The sequence below is a fragment of the Eleutherodactylus coqui genome, chromosome 3 (assembly GCF_035609145.1).
Source record: "Eleutherodactylus coqui strain aEleCoq1 chromosome 3, aEleCoq1.hap1, whole genome shotgun sequence".
NCBI classification, from domain to species: Eukaryota; Metazoa; Chordata; class Amphibia; order Anura; family Eleutherodactylidae; genus Eleutherodactylus; species Eleutherodactylus coqui.
In genome coordinates, this window is record NC_089839.1 from 38,099,063 (window position 1) to 38,118,793 (window position 19,731).

The following is a 19,731-nucleotide window of genomic DNA, read 5'->3' on the forward strand; positions in this document are numbered from 1 at the left end:
ACGGGTTTTTTTTTTTTTAAACCCCCCCCCCGTTCGGCGCGAGACAACCCCGATGCAGGGGTTAAAAAAACCACCCGCACAGCGCTTACCTGAATCCCGGCGGTCCGGCGTCTTCATACTCACCTGCTGAAGATGGCCGCCGGGATCCTCTATCTTCATGGACCGCAGGGCTTCTGTGCGGTCCATTGCCGATTCCAGCCTCCTGATTGGCTGGAATCGGCACGTGACGGGGCGGAGCTACACGGAGCCCCATAGAGAAGAGGAGAAGACCCGGACTGCGCAAGCGCGGCTAATTTGGCCATCGGAGGGCGAAAATTAGTCGGCACCATGGAGACGAGGACGCCAGCAACGGAGCAGGTAAGTATAAAACTTTTTATAACTTCTGTATGGCTCATAATTAATGCACAATGTACATTACAAAGTGCATTATTATGGCCATGCAGAAGTGTATAGACCCACTTGCTGCCTCGGGACATCTCCTTTAAACTCGTTCATTAAATACCCCATTTACAATTAGAAATTGGACCTTCCCTTGTAGGTGGAACGTAAGGGAGGATAACCACACACATTTTAGAAGAGATACAATCAGGTATAAAAGGGACAGATCATATTCTTAAATAGCAAAAACTCTTCATTAAGAAAAAATATATAATAATATATATATAATTTATATTTATTTTGGGGCCCCCCCATCAGGAAGGCGATTGAAGATACCACCAGCAAATACAGCAATTCTCATATTACATTTGAATATTGGTTTCATTTGATATGTAAAACTCCATGAAAATACGGTGCATCTACAATAGATAACTTCAGGAATAATAAGCCAGCTAAAACAATGACACCACAGTCATCAGGCTATAAAAAGCAAGGTGCGTCTGCCCGCTTCTACTCCAGACAGGAAGGAGTGCAAGGTCGCCAGATTATATTGATATGTTCTAGCATTTCCAACAGAGACAGATAGTTATAAAAAGGCCACTAGTGAAACGGATTGCTGTGGTCATGCTACAAGTAAACCCCTCTCCCTGCAACTTAGTGGACAAGTCCCATACCCCTCTGCCCTGCACCATCCAAAGCTCAACTCCACTCAACATTTCATTGCATTTAAGTACAATTCATTAGAGAATCTGGGATTTCGGGAAGCAGTAATCTGGGGTACCGCTCTTCCAGGCACCCATCAAACATGGGAAGGTTATCCAAATGGCTTTGCAGAGTAATAGTATGCTCATATTCTGCAGACCTTTCCTCAAATGATGCACCTTTTGATGCGGATTCACTGTGGATTTCATCCCCTTCTCATTTAAAGAGGCCAAATCCTCAGCATAAATTAACATGCCGTGGATTTAAAATCTGCAGTGCAGATCAATTTAACCCTTTCCAATCCAATTCGTATGCTGGTTTTCCTAGGGGGCTTATTCTTTTTTTGCTGTTATACAATGGCGCTATATGCTGGCTAAAGCCAGTACTGCATAAGGTGACACGTTGGATAGGCTCCGAAAGCAGGGAGGCTGGCAATATATAGCAAGAGAACCCCGACGGACGTCTTCCAACATCGGAGCTGTATAGACTTAAAATCATAATGTCTTCAGAGGTCAGTGGATTGGAAAGGGTTAAGCTGAGGATTTTCTCCCCAGCGTGTGGATAACATTTCTTCAAGTCCCATCGCCCGTGTGAGTTAGCGCTAATGCTGCGCATTTTCTGTAGCCAATTTCTCAACCGTAAACCCGCAGCATTTCCAACCAGTGTGAACATACCCTAAAGACTGTGCTCTCCCGAAATCTCATTACTGGAGCCATGATGGTTCTGATAGATCGGTTGGGTAACAACCCTAATGATATATAAAGGGTCCATCAGGACAGCAAAGTACAATATTCTGGTTAAAACACAATACGAATTGATGAAATGGACCAGAACAGCAGTGAATCCTACTGTCTACTAGGACAGTGGGGCAGATTTATTAAGGCCAGTACATAGACAGCATAAAATTAATGAGGTAGACCAAACATGCACCAAATCATCAGGGTCACATATGGTTTGACGTACTTGGCATATGTTTGACTCTTGGATGATATACTGGTACTTAGACCAGATTTTCCCACCTGGAAAAGTACACATACCTGTACTAAAATATGGCAAATTTTACAGCCCTAATAATTTGTGCCTAATTTTTGGACACTTTTGAAAACTGCATGCAAGGGGCAAATATCAGTTATTTCGGCACAAATGATTAAAACATCTATAAAAAGGGATTTGCACCGAAATTGGGGTGCGATTATTGCCGAAATTCTGGTGTGGTGCATGAGGAATAGTAAATCTGCCCTGCTGTTTCAGCTGTAACAGCTAAATTAAAGTGGTTTTCTGGGACAGAGAGGCAATATATATTTTCCACCTACTCCAGCGGCGCTTTGGTGCACGCAGTCCAGGACACAGAAGAAGTCGGCGGATAGCAATAGGTCGTACATTGCATACGCAACTACTCAGCCAATCACAGGCTTCAGCAGTCATGGAATAACCATTCAAGGCTGTGATTGGCTGAGCAATCATGTACACAAAGCATAGCACATGACCACCAGCCGACTTCTCTGGGTACTGAATGGCAGCCATCAGGGCTCTAGCTGGAAGGGGAGCTACTGGAGTATGCTTTTTTTTCTTTTACACCTTTTTAAAGGGGTTTTCCAGTTAACTACTACTGATGCCCTATCCTCCGAATGGGTCATCAACAGTGGATTGGCTGGGATTTACAGCTTAGGACCCCAGCCGACCAGATCGATCGCCTGCTGTTAGCACAACACACAGGGGTACCGAGCTGAAGCAGTTACCTCCAACCCGTGCAGTGGCTGGCGCTGATCATTGCTGACACGGCTCCCATTAAAATCAATGAGAGCTCTGCGCCTGCAATTACGGGCGTTGGCCACTACACAGGGGTCAGAGCTAACTGCTTCCACTCTGTACCCATGTGTTGTGATGCTGATAGCAAGCACCCAATCAGTTGATCAACCAGGGTCCAAAGTGGTGGACCCCAGCTGATCAACTATTGATAACCTATCCCAAAGATAGGTCAATAGAATTGGCCAGGAAACCCCATTTAAGGTTTTAAGTCCTGAAAAAACCCTCTTAACTCATTCATTTTGCAAACAGAGGCATAGATATCAAATTAAGTAAGTCTTTAAAGAACAGGGAGCCTAACAAATTATCTTATGAAAAACTGAGAAGAAGAAGAATGAGGGAGGGGAAGGGGGGGGGGGGGAATTCTTAACAAAAGTTATATACATGGGCAGAAAAAGAAGGGTTTTTCAAAAAGCAGCAGATGTCCATGTCCAGGGAAGAAAAAAGGGTTAATGAACAGTTATTAGCTTTGACACAGTAAGCATTATCACACATTTTAACACCACCAAGGTTTACATGTAAGGGGCACTTCTCACTTTTAATGAAGACATAACAGTTTTACTCCATAAATGACTTCCATACTCTTCAGATTGGCTGATTCAGCACAGCCATCGGTCCAAGCAAGGATTTGACAACGTTGTGATCCCATAAAAAAAAAATAATGTGCGTGGTTAAAAGCTTCAAAAAAAATATGGACACGACAACAGGTTTTCAAGACATAATTTAAAGACCAAACTACTTTAAACAAAAACAACTGAAAAAAAAGGAAACACGTGAAAACAAAAAAAATATATATAGATTCATAGCTTTCTGGTTAAGCAAAGTCTTTGGAAACATTCAGTGTGACAAAGACATGTGCTCCTCAGCACAGGTCCTCACCATAGAAGCAGTGCAAATCAGAAATCCTTCCACAAGGCATAGACCATGCACTCCCATCTTAACAGTTCAAACTAGAGTCTTGCAACTTGGACCAAATCTTAATCATTTCTTGGGGTTTCCTAGGATGGACCAAAATTAAATTGGAATACGAGCAAATGTTATTTTTTTGTTTCTCGTCTATATCAAAAGTCTTGAACCCTTTGTGTTTCTCTGGAGCAAGCCCAAGCTTTTCAAGGCACATTCCAGTATATACGTCATCAATAGGATAAAGAAGAACTCTAGAAGTTGCGTTGTAGAGTCTTAAAGCAATATTGCCTGAATAAAGGAAGCCTCCGCCCCCAGCATAAGGCGGGTAGGTACCTTCATACAGACTCTCAGGAATGTAGTACTTTAGTTTTTTGTCCCTATGAGGTCCAGCATCCTTGATCACATCCCCAACAAATAAATCTTTGGCTTTTTCGGCAGACAATGTCTTCAAGTAATCCAGGATCTGATGGGTATTCACAAAAACATCATCATCTCCTTTAAAGATGAACTGGACATCCGGACAGGAATGGCTGACCCACTTCAGAAAGAGCACTTCTTTAAGAGTTAAATTAAAGAAAGTGTCCCTGTAATTCCAAAGGAGGATGTCCTTATACTTTTCACTTTCATACTTTAGCAAGCCAGAAAGATTGGGATGATTGTCCGCCTGAGGTGTATCTCCAAGAAGAAACACCCTGACCACAGTCATGTTGTTAACCTTCAGTTCCTTGCCCCAGGACTCCCGAATGGCTTGTCGTCTATCAAACTGTGGTGTGAGGGACTTGATGGCCAGCAGCAAGAAAGGCTTATCTTTACACTTGTCTGGCTCATCCAACACCAGAGAATAGTTCTTACATCTTAAATAATAAAGGAAGTCTTTAAATCTGTCCGGCAAGTTATCGAAGTCCTTTATTTCGGACTTAATGTTTGTATCCATTTCGCAGGAATTTAACTGAGTTGCGTTGAGCGCCACCATCTCATCCACGGTAACGTTATTCAGCAAGTTCAGAATTGGATTGTACAACCTGTTGAGCTTTTGTTGCTCTCTATTCCAATAAGCCCCGCACGCTGCACGTCTCTTCCAAAATTTGCCAGTTGGTATTAGAACCGATCCTTTCCCGTTTTTGTCTTGGCCGTCGCTCTTGGATACTTCGACAATGACATAAATGAAGAAGTTTATCATCATCAAGATGCCCACCAGTCTTAATCTCCTCCTTCCAACACTCATTTCTCATACCTGAAAAAAGGAGAGAAACAAGTCAGATCATGCCAAAAGCAATCTTTGCCTACTTACAATTATGGCGTAGACGAGAAACATGACATTTGCATTTTAAAGGTATTTTACAAGACCCCAAAATTTTAGATAAAGAATGAAAATGTTACAAAATAAGAAAAGCAGCATGTCTCCCCTGCCCAACCCCACATCATTTCAGTGACAGTACACCCAGTGGTCTTGGTTTCTGGCGTCATAGGGATGACGTGCCCAACTTCCCAAGTGACCACTACAGCCAACTATGGGCCTCAGCAGTCACATGGGGATTTGGGCACATTATTTCAGCAGGGCTGGTAAGCAAAGACGAAAAGCACTAGAGTGGGGGCTGGAATAGTGGGGGATTGAACAGGTACATAATTCTTATTTTAGAACATTCCCATCTTTTATCCAAGTTTTTGAGGGTGTAGGAAAATGCCTTTTAACATCTTACTTGAGGTGAAAGGTGTCTTATATCAAGAAGCCCCTTCTAAATTGAAGCTGGGCCGACTATCAGCTGATCAATACCGGTCCAAATTCAGAAGTCATTTGAATGGCTAGCATGTAACGCAAGTTCTACCGTTGGCAGTTCTAGGGATTGTGCCAAGTTATAGAACCCCATCGATCCCGAGAACAAGGTCTTGACGGTCTCCACATGAGCGGCGTGAAGGTCGTGCATAAACATTGCTGCTCCATCATCATCAGTGGGAATGTCGGAAATTGCAGAATACAAATTGCTCATAAATATCCAGAGCTCCCACTGAAATGAATGAAGCGGCAAGATGAAAGCGTGACTTCCACTCTGTTAATGCAGGGACCTTTGGGACCCCCATTGTCAGGATTAATGGGGGACCCACACAACCCCAAAGACTTATGGGGCCTCCTATGAATCCCATATGCTCTAGAAGTAGCATAAAATGGCACCGATTTGCCATAGGAGAAAATCACCATATATTTTGTAGACAATCTGTGGAAAAGTTTGCAGTTGAAACTCATAAAAGGATCTGCATGCCATCACTCTGAAGCGCTCCACCAGGTTGATATCTCCGTATGGACACTGGACAGTGATGTACTTGGCAATTTTAATCCCCACCGGTTCAGTGTGATCATGGTGACCTCACCAGAATCTATGTAGTGAATAGAGATGAGCGAGTATACTCGCTAAGGCACCACATTACTTGAGCGAGTAGTGCCTTAGCCGAGTATCTCCCCGCTCGTCTCTAAAGATTCGGGGGCCGGTGACAGGTGAGTTGCGGCGGGGAGCAGGGGGGGGGGGGGGGGTTGAGGGAGAGAGAGATCTCCCCTCCATTCCTCCCCGCTCTCCCCCGCCGCTACCCATCCCCCGAATCTTTAGAGACGAGCGGGAAGATACTCGGCTAAGGCACCACTCGCTCGAGTAATGTGCCTTAGCGAGTATACTGGCGCATCTCTAATAGTGATTCTTCAGGCTTTACTCTTGCAATGAATGGCACCATGGCCTGTTATACCAAAGCTGGACACTGCAGTTAAAATTGAGCCGTCAGCATCTTGCAGAGGTCAACTCAGTGCACTGGCCTGGCAATCTGCTGACCGGTAGAGGATCGGTCATCAATAGTTTATAACTGAACAACAAAGGAGAAAAAAGTCATTCCATGGTAAGTGGTCTACAAACAAGAAAAAGCGCCCTCCTTAACATCTCAGATTTTGTTCAAAATGTTTTATTATACGCCCATGGTATCAAAAGAAGCCATTAGCTGTAGGAACCTAAAACTTTGGGAAATTTCTTTTGACACCATGGGCATGTAATACACAAATTTTGAACAAAAGCTGAGATATGAAGGTGAAGAGCATTAGACCACTTGACCCGGAATGACTCAAAAACCAGATCCTTAAACACTTAATGGTGTTACATGGTACCTACCATTTGTAATTTCACGGATTTTTTGGAATAAAAAAAGTGTTTTTAAGGAGCAGTCTATTCTCCGTTGTTGCCATTTAACTCACGGTAAGCCTGAGCACCTTCACGCTATACCGGGATAAAGACTACTTACTAACCAGATGGAGAACATCGTGTTATGTACAGTATTTTGAAATGTATAACTGAGCAACCCCTTCAATGTGCATTAAAAATGGCCTATTTTTACTTCCATCAGGCGTTGAGGGGTTAAGAAAAACAGTTCAGGTCTAACTCTGCTTTACAGAACGGTCATATAAAAGGCAGGAAGAAGTAAAATTAAAAACAGCTCATACCAGAGACCTTAATCTGCTCACAACAGTGAGGGGAAAGAACCAGGCCAAGAAGTGTCAAACATGCAAGGAATTTATTACATCAGTACACGAGCTGTTGGTCCTAATCCACTAGACTGCAGGCAAAAAGGAAGAAATATATTCATTATGGTATTCTCACAGTCGTCCTGAAAGTCACCTTCAGCCTAAACTGGCTTTGTGGATAGAAACTGCTCGACCAATCAGGTTACAGCTTTCATTTTCAAACGACAATATAAAAGGATAGAACTGATTGGTTGTTAAGGTTTGTCTCAGTGCTGAAACTCTAATTAGGCAGACTTGTCAACTATCCTGTTGATACAGCAGGTGATTAAGTGTCAATGTTGGCACCTTTAGCACACGCCTGATTGTACAAAGGTCCATTTACACGCAAAGACGATCTTTCAAATGATTGAAAGATCGACAGTTTTAGCGATCGTTTTGCATAAGCTGCTGATGGACACTAATGTCCATTTGTGTGTAAATGAGACTCCAGCAGCTGTTTGCAAATCCCAGCATGTGGTCTGCACTTTCCACTCAGCTGCATTGCCTGTCGCAGGCTGTCAGCTGAATACGATGTAATCAGCTGCTCCCGTGGAGTATACAGCGTGCGCTCCCTGCTATGTCTTTCCGGCTGAACGATGGATTTTATGCTTACCTAAAAATCATCATTCAGCTGAAGAGTGAAGGATGGAAGTGTTTACACACAACGATTATCGCTCGAAAGCCATCGTTTGAATGAATTTTGAGCGATAATCGTTGCGTGTAGGGTCCTAGGTCTTTTTTATATTACATCTACTATGGACATCCAAGGTTTTCATTGATTTATGAGGCAAACCTTGGATGTATATATTTAATGGATGCCAGTTAGTCATACTCATCAGATTTAGGTTGCAACTGTAAAGGCCCATTTACACGCAAAGATAATCGTGCAAAAATTCGTTCAAACGACCGAAAATGAGCGATAATCGTTATACATAAAACACAGGCATCGTGCAGTTTTTGCTTGAACGATCATTTTAATGTGAACTGAAAATCCATCGTACAGCTAGTGAGAGATAAAGTATCTCTCAGGATTCTTGCGATTTGCGTGTGTTTTTTTATGCAAATATCAATGGGACTTTCTAACGTTAAAAACACATTGCACAAAAATCGCAAGTTTGTTCTTTGCAATTTTTGTGCGATGCGTTTATAACATTAGAAAGTCATATTGACACTCGCGTTAAAAAAAAAAAAGCAGCGATAGCGCGTGAAAAAAAACGCGCAACAATGCAAGTGTGCAAGAGCCCTCAATAGACTGCATGTTATCTCCATGGACGTTGGCAGATAACATTGTAATCTGCCGGCAGCAGTGAGCAGAACAATGCAGCTGTGTGCACAGCTAGGTGTGGGATTAATCACAAACTGGGCTCTGCAAACAGCTCCTGGAGGTCATCTTACATGCAAAAGAAGATGATAAAGTGTTAGTGGCCATTAATACTTTATGCAAATGGTTCGGAAAAATCTTTCAATCATTTTTAAGATTATCTTTGCGTGTAAATGTGTCTTAAGTCGTATAGCAGGTGATTTTTATTTCCTGAATGCCTCTGCATGGAATAGCGGTGCTACTACAGACTGTAAACCACCCAAATGGAGGCCAAACTGGCCTTCATTCACAGACAGGGTTAGTTTTAAACATAGAACATGATGTGAAAACAGCTACTTTTTAACACAGCAGTGGGCATCAGACTACAGGTGCCCAGCAGACCACTTGCCCACCAAGCACCCATTAGAAACACGCAACATCTTTTCTAACCAATTCTGCATTCTCCGTCTGTATGTGCAGAGTGCTGAATGTGTGCTCTGTATAGAACGCCCCGGAGCTGCATGGGCGTAAGAGCCACCGGCTCCTACTAGATCCTGATCATCTCTGGTTGTAGCAGGTCAGGGCAGTTTCTTCTTGCAACTGGGAACGGCTATGAGTTATCATGGGAAAAACCAGTGTAGATAGAAAAGGCATTTCTAGGCAGGAAATTATCTCTACAAACACCTTAAAACCTAAATAAAACCAGCAAAAATCATAGGAATGAACCAACCAAGTATCCTGGCCACTATGGAGTTAATCCACATAATAGTTGCAGTGTCCACTTACATTCAATCACAAACTTGATGGCGTGCCAACTTTCCATTAAGTCACTCAATGCAAAATATTGGAAAGGAAAATGAGGCTTAAAATAACCTTCGGAAAAAAAAATCAAGTTGTCCGTCAGCCTCCTAAAGCAGGTGCTATGCAAATAGTCAGATCCAGGCAGTCGCCTGCATTAAAAAAGATTTAAAAACGGGGATTTACAGATGCTCCGTTATCAGGTGATGCAGCAAGGTCTTCACAGAACAGAATTCGTATTTCCCATGGCCGAGATTTCACCACAGTTGAGTCATTTACCATGACATGACCTATGCGTGTGGAGGAAAAACCTAAACGGTTTTGGCACCCGGTATGGAAACGACCCACGGTACAAGAGAGCCTAGTCATATAAAACATCGGCGATAAACATTAAAAAGGTATCCGGACACCACCACGGTAATGTGAACTAAATGAGTCATCGTTCAGGAGAACGCAACCACACAAACAACACATACCCAGTAAAGCCAACGCTTCAGAGAAAGTTCAACCTCCCTTTCGTAAGGGATAATAATCTATAATGGAATTATAGGTCAGAGCCACCAATGAAAGAATTACATTCAGTGTAAAAGGTCGCCGTGCACGTTAGATAGAGCCATCGCTGTAGTTCAAAACGGCTCTACAGTATTCGATGACGCTTAAAGGACAAATCTTGGTCTGGAAGAAACCCACGTGCCGAGGACCCATTGGATTAGACCGAAGCGGTTGAGGTCTATTGGCCAACGGAACTGAAACAGAAGATAGAATGGACAAGGCATTGCCTCTAATCGTCTTTAGCTTCCTTGGGGGATAAGTAAAATGGGAGCCTTCAAGGCCTAATTGGTGAAGTGAGCAGAGGAGGTGGCGTTGGTACTTTTTGGAGTGACCCACTGGGAAGTCATCTAGGCCGGGGGCTTTTCTGTTCTAGAAATTATCAAAGTTTTAGCCTTTAACCCTTTCCAATGCAGTGTCTGACGTCTGAAAACATTCTGATCGAAGGCTTGTACAGCTCCCATGTTGGAAGACGTCCGGCAGGGAATTCTTATTGTATATTACTGGCTGCTCTGTTGTCAGTGGCCTCTCCAACATGTCCCATACCGCAGTACAGGCTCTAGCCAGCAGACGGCGCCATTGTATAATGACTGAAAGAGAAAGCCCCCTAGGGAACCCTGAATCCAAAATTGGATTGCCAAGGGTTAATACTGAAGGATCAGGGCAGCAGCAGGAGAGTCTTTTTTCTCCTCAGAGTGAGGGAAATGTTATAGGGTTGAGGGATTGACTAGTGTTGGGATGGTTGGGGAGATCATAAAGAGATTAAAAAAAAAAGGGTAGAAACATCCTGATGTCATCTATTTTTCCAAGATAGGAGTTAGATGTAGACTAACGCCGAATGTACGACTGCACAACATTGTATTGTTATTTTGCTAATTGAAAAAAATTTCAAAAAAATAACTTTCTGGGAATGTTTTAGGTTTTTCAATAAGAGAATCTTTTATGGCCCATTAGATGAAAATATAATCATGAGCAAATTTTGCTCAGATGAGGTTATGTCACGAGTTGACCAAAACAACTGTTTGTTGCTAAAAGAAATAGACAAAAATTATTATTTTGGTTACATGTGTCTGCTTTGATCATCTTTTAACTACTGTCCAGCATGGAACTACTGATGACCTACCTACCCTCAGCATAGGTCAACAATAGTTAATAGGCAGGGGTCTCTCAATTGGGACCCTTGCCAATCAGCTATTCACTGGACTGCAGTCAGTGGACAGAGCCAGAAACAGAGAGCTCCGTACACTTTGCAGTGGGCTGAGTTAGTATTGCAGGTAGACCTCCCATGGAATGAAATAGGAGCACTGACAACAGCCTGGCGAACAGCTGATTTCCAAGGGTCACACCCTCAAATTATCAACTATTGGGACTATTCTGACCATGTTGCGGACCATGTTGTGCCTCCTCGCTCTAACTAACCTTCCCAATATTAAATAAATCTGTGTTAAAAGTCTTGTTTCATAGATCTCAATGAAAACAATGCACCCAGAGGTAGAACAAGAACGATGACTTCTTCGGCTGGCCACACATTAGATAAAGGTCAGACAATGGAACAATTTTGGTTGGACCATGAGAAGATCTGAAATGTTTTGGGGGTATCCAATTGTGTTGAAAGATACAGACAAACTATAGACACAAGTTCAACATGCTTGGTTCTTTGTTCTTCTGAGAGATATAAGCTCCTGGACACCTCTGGATTATCCCGTTTAATAAATGCCCAATATTCGAACATGCCAGCAACCTTGGGAACAGGGAGGAGATGGGATGATCACATTCATCACAATATGGAAGGACATTAAAAAGGGTTGTGTCAACAAGACAACTCCTTTATAAGTACAAGAAGGTATTGCGATAATCTGATTGCAGTAGTTTTGACTCCTTGTTCCGGACCATAAGGTGGATATTGAATAATGGGGTGCTGCTGCTAATATTTCGTAACACGGCACACAGATCGGTTGCTTCCATCAGACAACCCATTTAAAAGATATTTATATCTCTGCTTAGGACATTGGCCAATATCAAAGAGCCCCTAGTGAGGAAGGCTTTCATCCATCCAACGACCTTCTTTCCACCCATGGCTCAAGTCACCAACGTTGTTCAATAATGATCTGCTAAAAACCAAGCATCCTTAGTCACGATAGTTACTTACTGGCTGCAGTTATATATATGCATCATTTTCCAACAAAAGCCCCAAAACTAAATAAAGGACTACCACAGTGAAAACACAACATACAACCGATGCTACATATAGCCAAACCTTAAGCAACCACACACTCTAGTATGTCTTGTAGAGCCTCATGTGGCACAGAGTGTTAAGGCAGCAGAAATGCAGTCCTAAGCTCTCGCTCACAACCTGAAGGCTGCAATGTTCAATCCCCACTTGGTTCAGGTAGCCGACTCAAGGTTGACTTAGCCTTCCATCCTTCCGAGGTTGGTAAAATTTGTATCCAGCTTATTGGAGGGGTAATAAATAAAATTACCTGAAAGCGTTGCGGAATAAGTTGGTGCTATACAAATAAGATTTTTTTTCTTTATGCAATAAGCATTCAAACTCAAATATTGCACAGAATGGATAGTAACCAATGTGTGTAGATGACACGAATGAGATCAGAACTGGAGAACAGCGCAACTCAACGTTCAGATGTTATCACAGGTCTATTATGGCTGTACACATTCTGATTAGCTGAACTTACACAACTTCCCTACAGTGTAATATGACCTGGAGTGGCAGAAAATCCTTCTTGGCTTGTAGGTACCAGAAACATGACGTTGCCGTCTTTCAAGTTAAACTTGTTCATCTCATGGACAATACTCTAGCTTATCTACCCTAAACAGTCTCATCGTACAATGGGTGTGGTAGAGCGGTCATGTACCCAAAAGCCTAAATTACAAGATACATGACAAAACATGTTTCTCTGGAGAAAAAAACCAACCAAGACGCTTGGTAAATGACAAGATACACCTTTGTCTGCCGTAAGGGCAATGTGGATGAAGCCCAGCACCTCATAGCTAAAGCTGATCCACTGTGTCATTTTCTAACCAATTGCAGTTTGCACCCACAAGATTCTTATTTAATTTGGCTCTACCCACTTTGGACAACCCAAGTCATCTCTCACAAGCTTGTCGAATGTTACTTTTCTCAGTATTGAATGCTGATGTTTGGTACTTTATTGCGTGAGGGCCACGTTACGAGAACCTCCCTCTATAAAATGACTCATTTGTGAACACTATTCTCCCAACACAATTCTAATACTCCCTGGAGTCATTACAATCCATATAATATCATCAGACAATAGGACATTTCCACTCCACGCATTTGCCATACAAGCATGTAAAGAAGTTCCGCCAATTCTCTCCCACTTCTAAAATTTCGTTTCATAGGCTTGTAGCTTTGCAAACTAATGAATAGGCAAGATGTTGCAATTATGTCTTAGTTAAGAATAGCTATAAGTAGTTTTAGGACCTGGGTATCCGTCTAGACCAATGTAGCCCAACTGCAGGTCTTCATGACCCCAACACAGGTCATGTTTTCAGGATTTCTTTAGCATTGCACAGGTGATACAATTATTGTCAATGCCTTTAGAAATTGCCATAGGTGTGCTTCCTATTGAAGCTTTTGAAATACTGGTCTAGGCATAAGGGGTACTTTACACAGGGCGATCATCACTGAATTCTCACGGCGAATTTAGGTGATAACTCTTCCGAGCACACGTAGCTGCCAACAAGGGAACAGCGTCAGAGACTGCTCATTTGTCGGTGTCACTTGGTTTTCGGCTAAACTATAAACCAGGTGACTATCGTCCTGTATAACAAGAGCCGCTCAATGTTTGATAGACTCTTGTTTACTGTGAATACTGGTGAGCACGATCCCGGTCCGCTTCGCCTCCATTCACTTGAACAATATCACTCCTATGTAAGAAGGTCCTATGGGATATCTTTAGTGGTAGCACCTTACTATTTGATGGTTTTGGTTATTAAAGGGGCAAACAACACTAATAACCATTCTTTTAAACAGCTCATCAACAAGCAGTTGGCAAGTTTGACTCTTCCTCTGATCACACGTTAGTAGCCTAAGCAGCAGCTCTTTCTTCTGTCTCTTCAATGTGGTATGAAATTTGTATTTTTAGATCAAATAAAATGAAAAATAATTTCCCACGCTGCAAGGGGTACAAGCAACTAGTTAGATGGCCACCACCATGCGGTGGCAGACCAGAACAACATGGCCGCCGTCAGTGATCACATGGAGGGATTGGTGACCTGGAAGACTCAGTCTGTCCTGCTATGGGCAGAGGACAAGTGGGAGTGCAGAAACTATACACCCTTTGCTAAAAATAGCAATCTCATGGGAGCGGCCTATTGTTATGCTAATGTGACAGAATTGAAATGTAAATTATAGAGAATGACATTGATGTGAGAGATGAGAGGAATGTATATTGTATGTAAATTACTGGTGGAGATAGGAGATATGGAAGCTGTACAGTAGGAATGTAAATATAGAAAATTAGATGTGAGAAAAATGTTAGAAAATAAAGGGAGTGTATGATATGTAAATGATTTACGGTAATAGAAAGTGGTGTGTATTGGATGTGAATGGGTGGAGGGGGTCATTGAAAATTAAATAGGCTGCTTTCAATATTAATAAACATAAGTTTACATAATTAGTGGAATAAATGACTGACCGAAAAAGACTTTGGAAAAAGCCATCTATACATCCCGTGAAATACAAATAAAACCACTACTAAACAATACGATAAAATATAAAAAGGAAAACCTTAAAAGAATTACTTTAAGGTGATAAAAAAAACAATGTATATATAATATTAAAAATTGTTAAAATTAAACTAAAGTTTAAAAAAATGTTAAATGATAAAATGTCTCCAAAGGAACTTAAAACTGATGAAGCATATGTAGAAGATAAATGAATAATTAATGTGATAAGAAAAAGGATTGTTGATATAGGATTCCTCAAAAGCTCCAATGTATAAGTTGGCGTAGTTAGGGGCAAAGTTTGCCCCCATGGCGGTGCCCTTCAATAATAACTATTCTTATACGTAAAATAAATGTTGCTTAGAATTAAATTGCATGAAGACTAAACCTTTTTTTGGATGTGTGGGCATTAGGAGACCCTGGTCAAGGGAGTGTGGCATTGCCTGGATTCCCTTATGAGAGGCATTTGTGTACGGAGATTTTACATTTGCACACAGGACATGGTTACCCAATCTTCTATGTGCCTGAAAACGGAAGCATAGATCTCGAAGCATGTTCTAGTACAACGGTCTCCCTCCATTGTATTAAAGGAATTAAGTTCAATGGAGTACTTGCTGAAATATCCCTCTGGCAATTCAGTGTAAGGTGAACCTGGAATTGAGGAGATCTACCGAACCATCTTATTCCAATTAGATGACACAGCCATTAGCCGGCAGTCATCTTGGTCTAACCTGGTCATGACGCCCAGAAGTAGCAGACACTTTTCCACACCCCTTCTCATGTTTTATAAGCCCCTTTACAGGGCATGGTTACCCTAATCTTGTATGTACTTGAGAAAGGAGGTATAGACCTCTGAATCGCATTGTACTACCGCTATCTCCCTCCACTGTGTATATATCTTATGTTTTTATGGGATAAAGTTTGTAAGAGAACTTGTTGAAATATTCAATATGCTCCATTTTGCCATGTATATAAGCTTTATCTTGCATATTGTTCTCTACCGGCGCTTATATACGTGCCCCGTACACAATTACATTACACACATGCAACTTTTTTTTTTTCTTTTTTGCGCACACACACACACACACACACACACACTTTAATCGGCGATTTTGGTTGGTAAATATGGCTCAAAATACTAAAGGCTTTATTTTTATGTGATCAATCAGTAAGTGAAAAACAAACGCCCATCCGAATACACCAATGGTGTTGTACGTGGTCCATAAAACAATACAATAGACGTAATCCAGGCAGAAAACGTGGTTATGTGAATGGGCCCCAAGTCTGAGATGGGAAAACCCTTTTAAATGAGAATAAGTCTCACAAGATCCTTCAGTTAGAAGAAAGTCATGAATGCATCCTTATTTTCATAGACCCTACAAAAGTGATGGATTTTCACGGACTGTCCAGGAATTTGGAGAAGCATTAATCCAGCTCACACGTAGGATCAATTTTGCAGAGGAAGACAGGGAAGGGTTCCAGCGTCCATAAAACCACGGCTTAAGACACATTAAAATCCCCACAAAAAAGACAGACGCGACAACTGGCGTGTTTCAAGCTGTCAGCAGCTTTTAGACATCGCATAAGAACAAGGCGCGCCTGCTCAACTTAAAGAGAACATAAAACCAATGATCAAAAAAAATGGTCATGTGACTAAAAAGAGGAGGAAAGAAAGAAAGAAAAATAATAATATAACATCTCCTGGCAATTAGCACCTAAAGGCACTTTTACACAGAACAATTAACGTTTATTTCAAGCGAGCGAAAGTGAACAAATCATTCGATCTGAACACAGCCAACGACTAACAACAAATTATGCATTTTATGCTAACATAAAAATCATCGTTGGCCTTTTCACTAATTGTTCGGTGTAAATACCAGTCGTTCTTCACTATGTGAACGATTTCTCATTTGAACGAGCCAACGATTTATCTGCGCGAGCGAACACATTATTCCTCGTACAAACCAGAAGTCTGACAAGTCTTAAACTGCATGATGTACAGCAGACATACTAAAATAGGCACCCGCCTTATATCCACCTCGATGACGAGATATAGATCTATATTTTGCATGACAGAACATACACATTTGAATGACCACATTTTAAGTGTCCCGGGGGTGTATTAACCAGGTGGTAGGATGATCCGTTTGATCGAAAACAAGACAAGGCGATAGGTAATTGCGCTAGAGTTTAGTTTTTTGCTACATTATGTCCATTACAAGAATAGATTCAGAAATTTGATGTATATGTAAAGTAGATATACACTTATTGACTATTTGGCATCTCTTGAAATTCCCAACTGGACGCAGTGGAAAATACTACAGAAGGACAGATCGCTCCTTGCAAAACACAGTTTTACTAATCTCACTATTTAGTTGATCAGTTCTGGAGTGTTTTGCACGAAGCAGCTCCCATAATGGGACCCTCTTAGGCCGGGCTCACACAGGCAGAGCGGATTCCGGCTATGAGCCCGACCGGCGACCCTGCATAGCTGCTATTTCTGTATTGCGTATGACTGCAGCGGCTCGCTGTCGGTCAAGCACCTTACATGTTCTTCATCCAATGTTTGCATTTCCCGCGCTATCGCCAAGCGAAGACGCGGGTACCTGCAGCCTATGCGCAATGTTAATTGCATTTGGGCTGTGGGTCAGACAGCCGTCCATGGCAAAATAGGGAATGCACGATTTCTCTTCCATTCGCGGAATATGCAATTCATATCCACGAGTATGAACGAAAAAGCAAAAAAGTACATACTTTTCAATGCCTGCGTTTTGCCACAGATCCTCCTACGGACACCAGGAATTTCCAGCCAGTTGGCAACCCTGTGCGGATCGATCCCAGTCTTCAAGGTTTCATTGTTTCAAATGACAAATACAGCTCTGCTATACCTATAAAAAGGGAGCGTAACAAATGCTGGAGCACTCTCACTACTTTACGCCACCCATACGATCATTAGATCACCGAAATATCCTCCCATTCAAAATTCTACAATATCCCGGAGCGTGAAACTCAAGAGGACCAGTAAGACAGGTTTCTCTCCCGCCCCGTGCATCTCCCTCTGTAGCCCAATTACACCATACAGGGTGGTCCAGTAATCATCAAGCTGTAGTGTGACATAAGGGGGGTAAATCCAAAAAGGCCTTTGTTCTAATCCAAAGTTTCAGTAGGTTGGCAAAGTTATGCCAACATGATCTGGCAAGGAGCCGTCTTAGCTCTAATCCACCGGAGACTCAAAAGACGATGTGTTTTTTGGCCTGGGAACTCAACACAAAATACCGTATTCGTTACTACCAGCTGGCATCAGTTACGACCTCTTCCTAAGGCTTTCTTCATGATTCTAGGGGGTTTCCGTCTAGGTTTCAATACAATAGAGTAGTTGGCAGAAGTTTTCCTTGCTGCCAAAACCTCAACAGAGCCCATTAAACTTAATGGGATTTATCAAAATAAGTTTGGTTCTTTCGGAAAATGAATCAGGCACAGCGGTGATGGCGAGGTTATAGGATGAAGCAGTGCCACTAGTGCGAAAGAAGCCTTCGAGCCATTTGTGTTTCAGGTTACAACAGCATCCTAAAAAAAAATAATAATCACATGGAAAAAAAACAGATATAATCCAAAAATGTGAAGTTGAAGTCAGGAGACCATATACTAACGTCAACTGTGGCTTCAAAATGTATCTATTTTAGGTAGATGCCACTCTTACTAGCACATTTATATAGGCTTGTCCAAAAAGAATGGGGCAGAAGTAGAGCGAGTTTCTTGATACAACATTTGACATAGAAGAACTCCACGTTTTTAATGCACCTTACAGATGTGTCATGTGGGTGCCGTTGGTGACCCTAGATGCCCTAAACCATTTCCACAACGGGCACAACTATAAACAGAGCGCTCATGGGGTTCACTGACCCGTATCACAAATATATTAGGATACGGTCTCGTGATCTATAGCCAGGGTCGGTCAGACAATTAGAACGGCTGTCTCGGGTCCAGTGTCCTCTAGGACAAACATTTTGCAGGTGGTTTCCAAAAACAGTTTACATAGCAAAACTCTTGTTAGTATCAAATGTTCCCATGCTCAATTTTCTACAAGTCATAACCTAGAATAAACACCTCCTAAAGACCATCTCTCAGAAGACCACCCCAGTAGCCATGACTCATTTTCCGTTCCATTATGAAGTTTGCATACTAGCCATCTTCTCCGAGAAGACCACCCCTCTAGAAGAGCATTCTTCAGTGCAATTTGGGGTGGTCATCTTAAAGAGCTTTTAGTTTATCAAATGTGGACGAGGCCAAGAATCCTTAACGTTCAGAAGACCCCCAAACCTTAACCAGGGTTCCTGTTCTTTCCAAAGTTTTTGGTTTTATGTACATTTTCTCCTATCCAGACCATCATAGAATGTTAGAGTTGAAAGGGACCTCCAGGGTCATCTGGTCCAATCCTCTGCTCAGTGCAGGATTTACTAAATCATCCCAAACAGATATTTGTCCAGCCTTTTTTTCCCCCATTACTTCCATCAAGGAAGAACTCACTACCTCCCGTGGTAACCTGTTCCACTCATTGATCACCCTGACTATCAAAGTTTGGCCAACTAGGGCATTTAAGTGTCATGTGCTCAGTAGTCAACTTAGCAAGTGAGAACAGAGAGCAGGTAGACCACGTGGCTGTCCGTTTCTTTGCACATCTTGAATGTTTTTTGTGACAAGTTCACTTGTACGTTCTCTCTCACACAGGTAGTACACAATGAGACTCCCTAGGATTTCACAATGAGTCTTGGACAAAGCTAAGTGGCTGCCAAGGCATTAATTATCTAATGACAAGTTCTGCAACTTTCTACTGTGCTTTAATCTTTCAGTTAGTCATCATTGTGAGAATCTCTGCGTGTTTACATGCAGAGGTTGAGTAGAGTGTAAGCAGCACAGACGGCCTGTATTCCAGGTCGATACATATTGCAAATACTGGACACTGCTAAAAAGGATGGAAGTGAGAGCCCATGTACCAACGGCGGACTACGCAGCCATGTGATAATCGCTCTCCTGTCTTTGTTGAAAGCCA

General features: G+C 42.1%; 1 protein-coding gene across 3 annotated transcripts in view; it reads right to left on the reverse strand.

Annotated features, from left to right (window-relative positions):
- Positions 1 to 657: 657 nt before the first annotated feature.
- Positions 658 to 19,731, reverse strand: part of B3GNT2 (UDP-GlcNAc:betaGal beta-1,3-N-acetylglucosaminyltransferase 2) — a 33,815-nt gene continuing 14,741 nt past the window's right edge. For 2 of the 3 annotated variants that reach the window (XM_066595509.1, XM_066595511.1), the window contains exon 2: positions 658 to 5,026. In XM_066595509.1, coding sequence (XP_066451606.1) covers positions 3,824 to 5,017 — 1,194 coding nt within the window. In that variant the 5' untranslated portion in view covers positions 5,018 to 5,026 and the 3' untranslated portion in view covers positions 658 to 3,823. Of the gene's footprint in view, positions 5,027 to 17,435; positions 17,566 to 19,731 lie in introns of those variants that run through there. The other variant, XM_066595510.1, reaches the window with a different exon arrangement.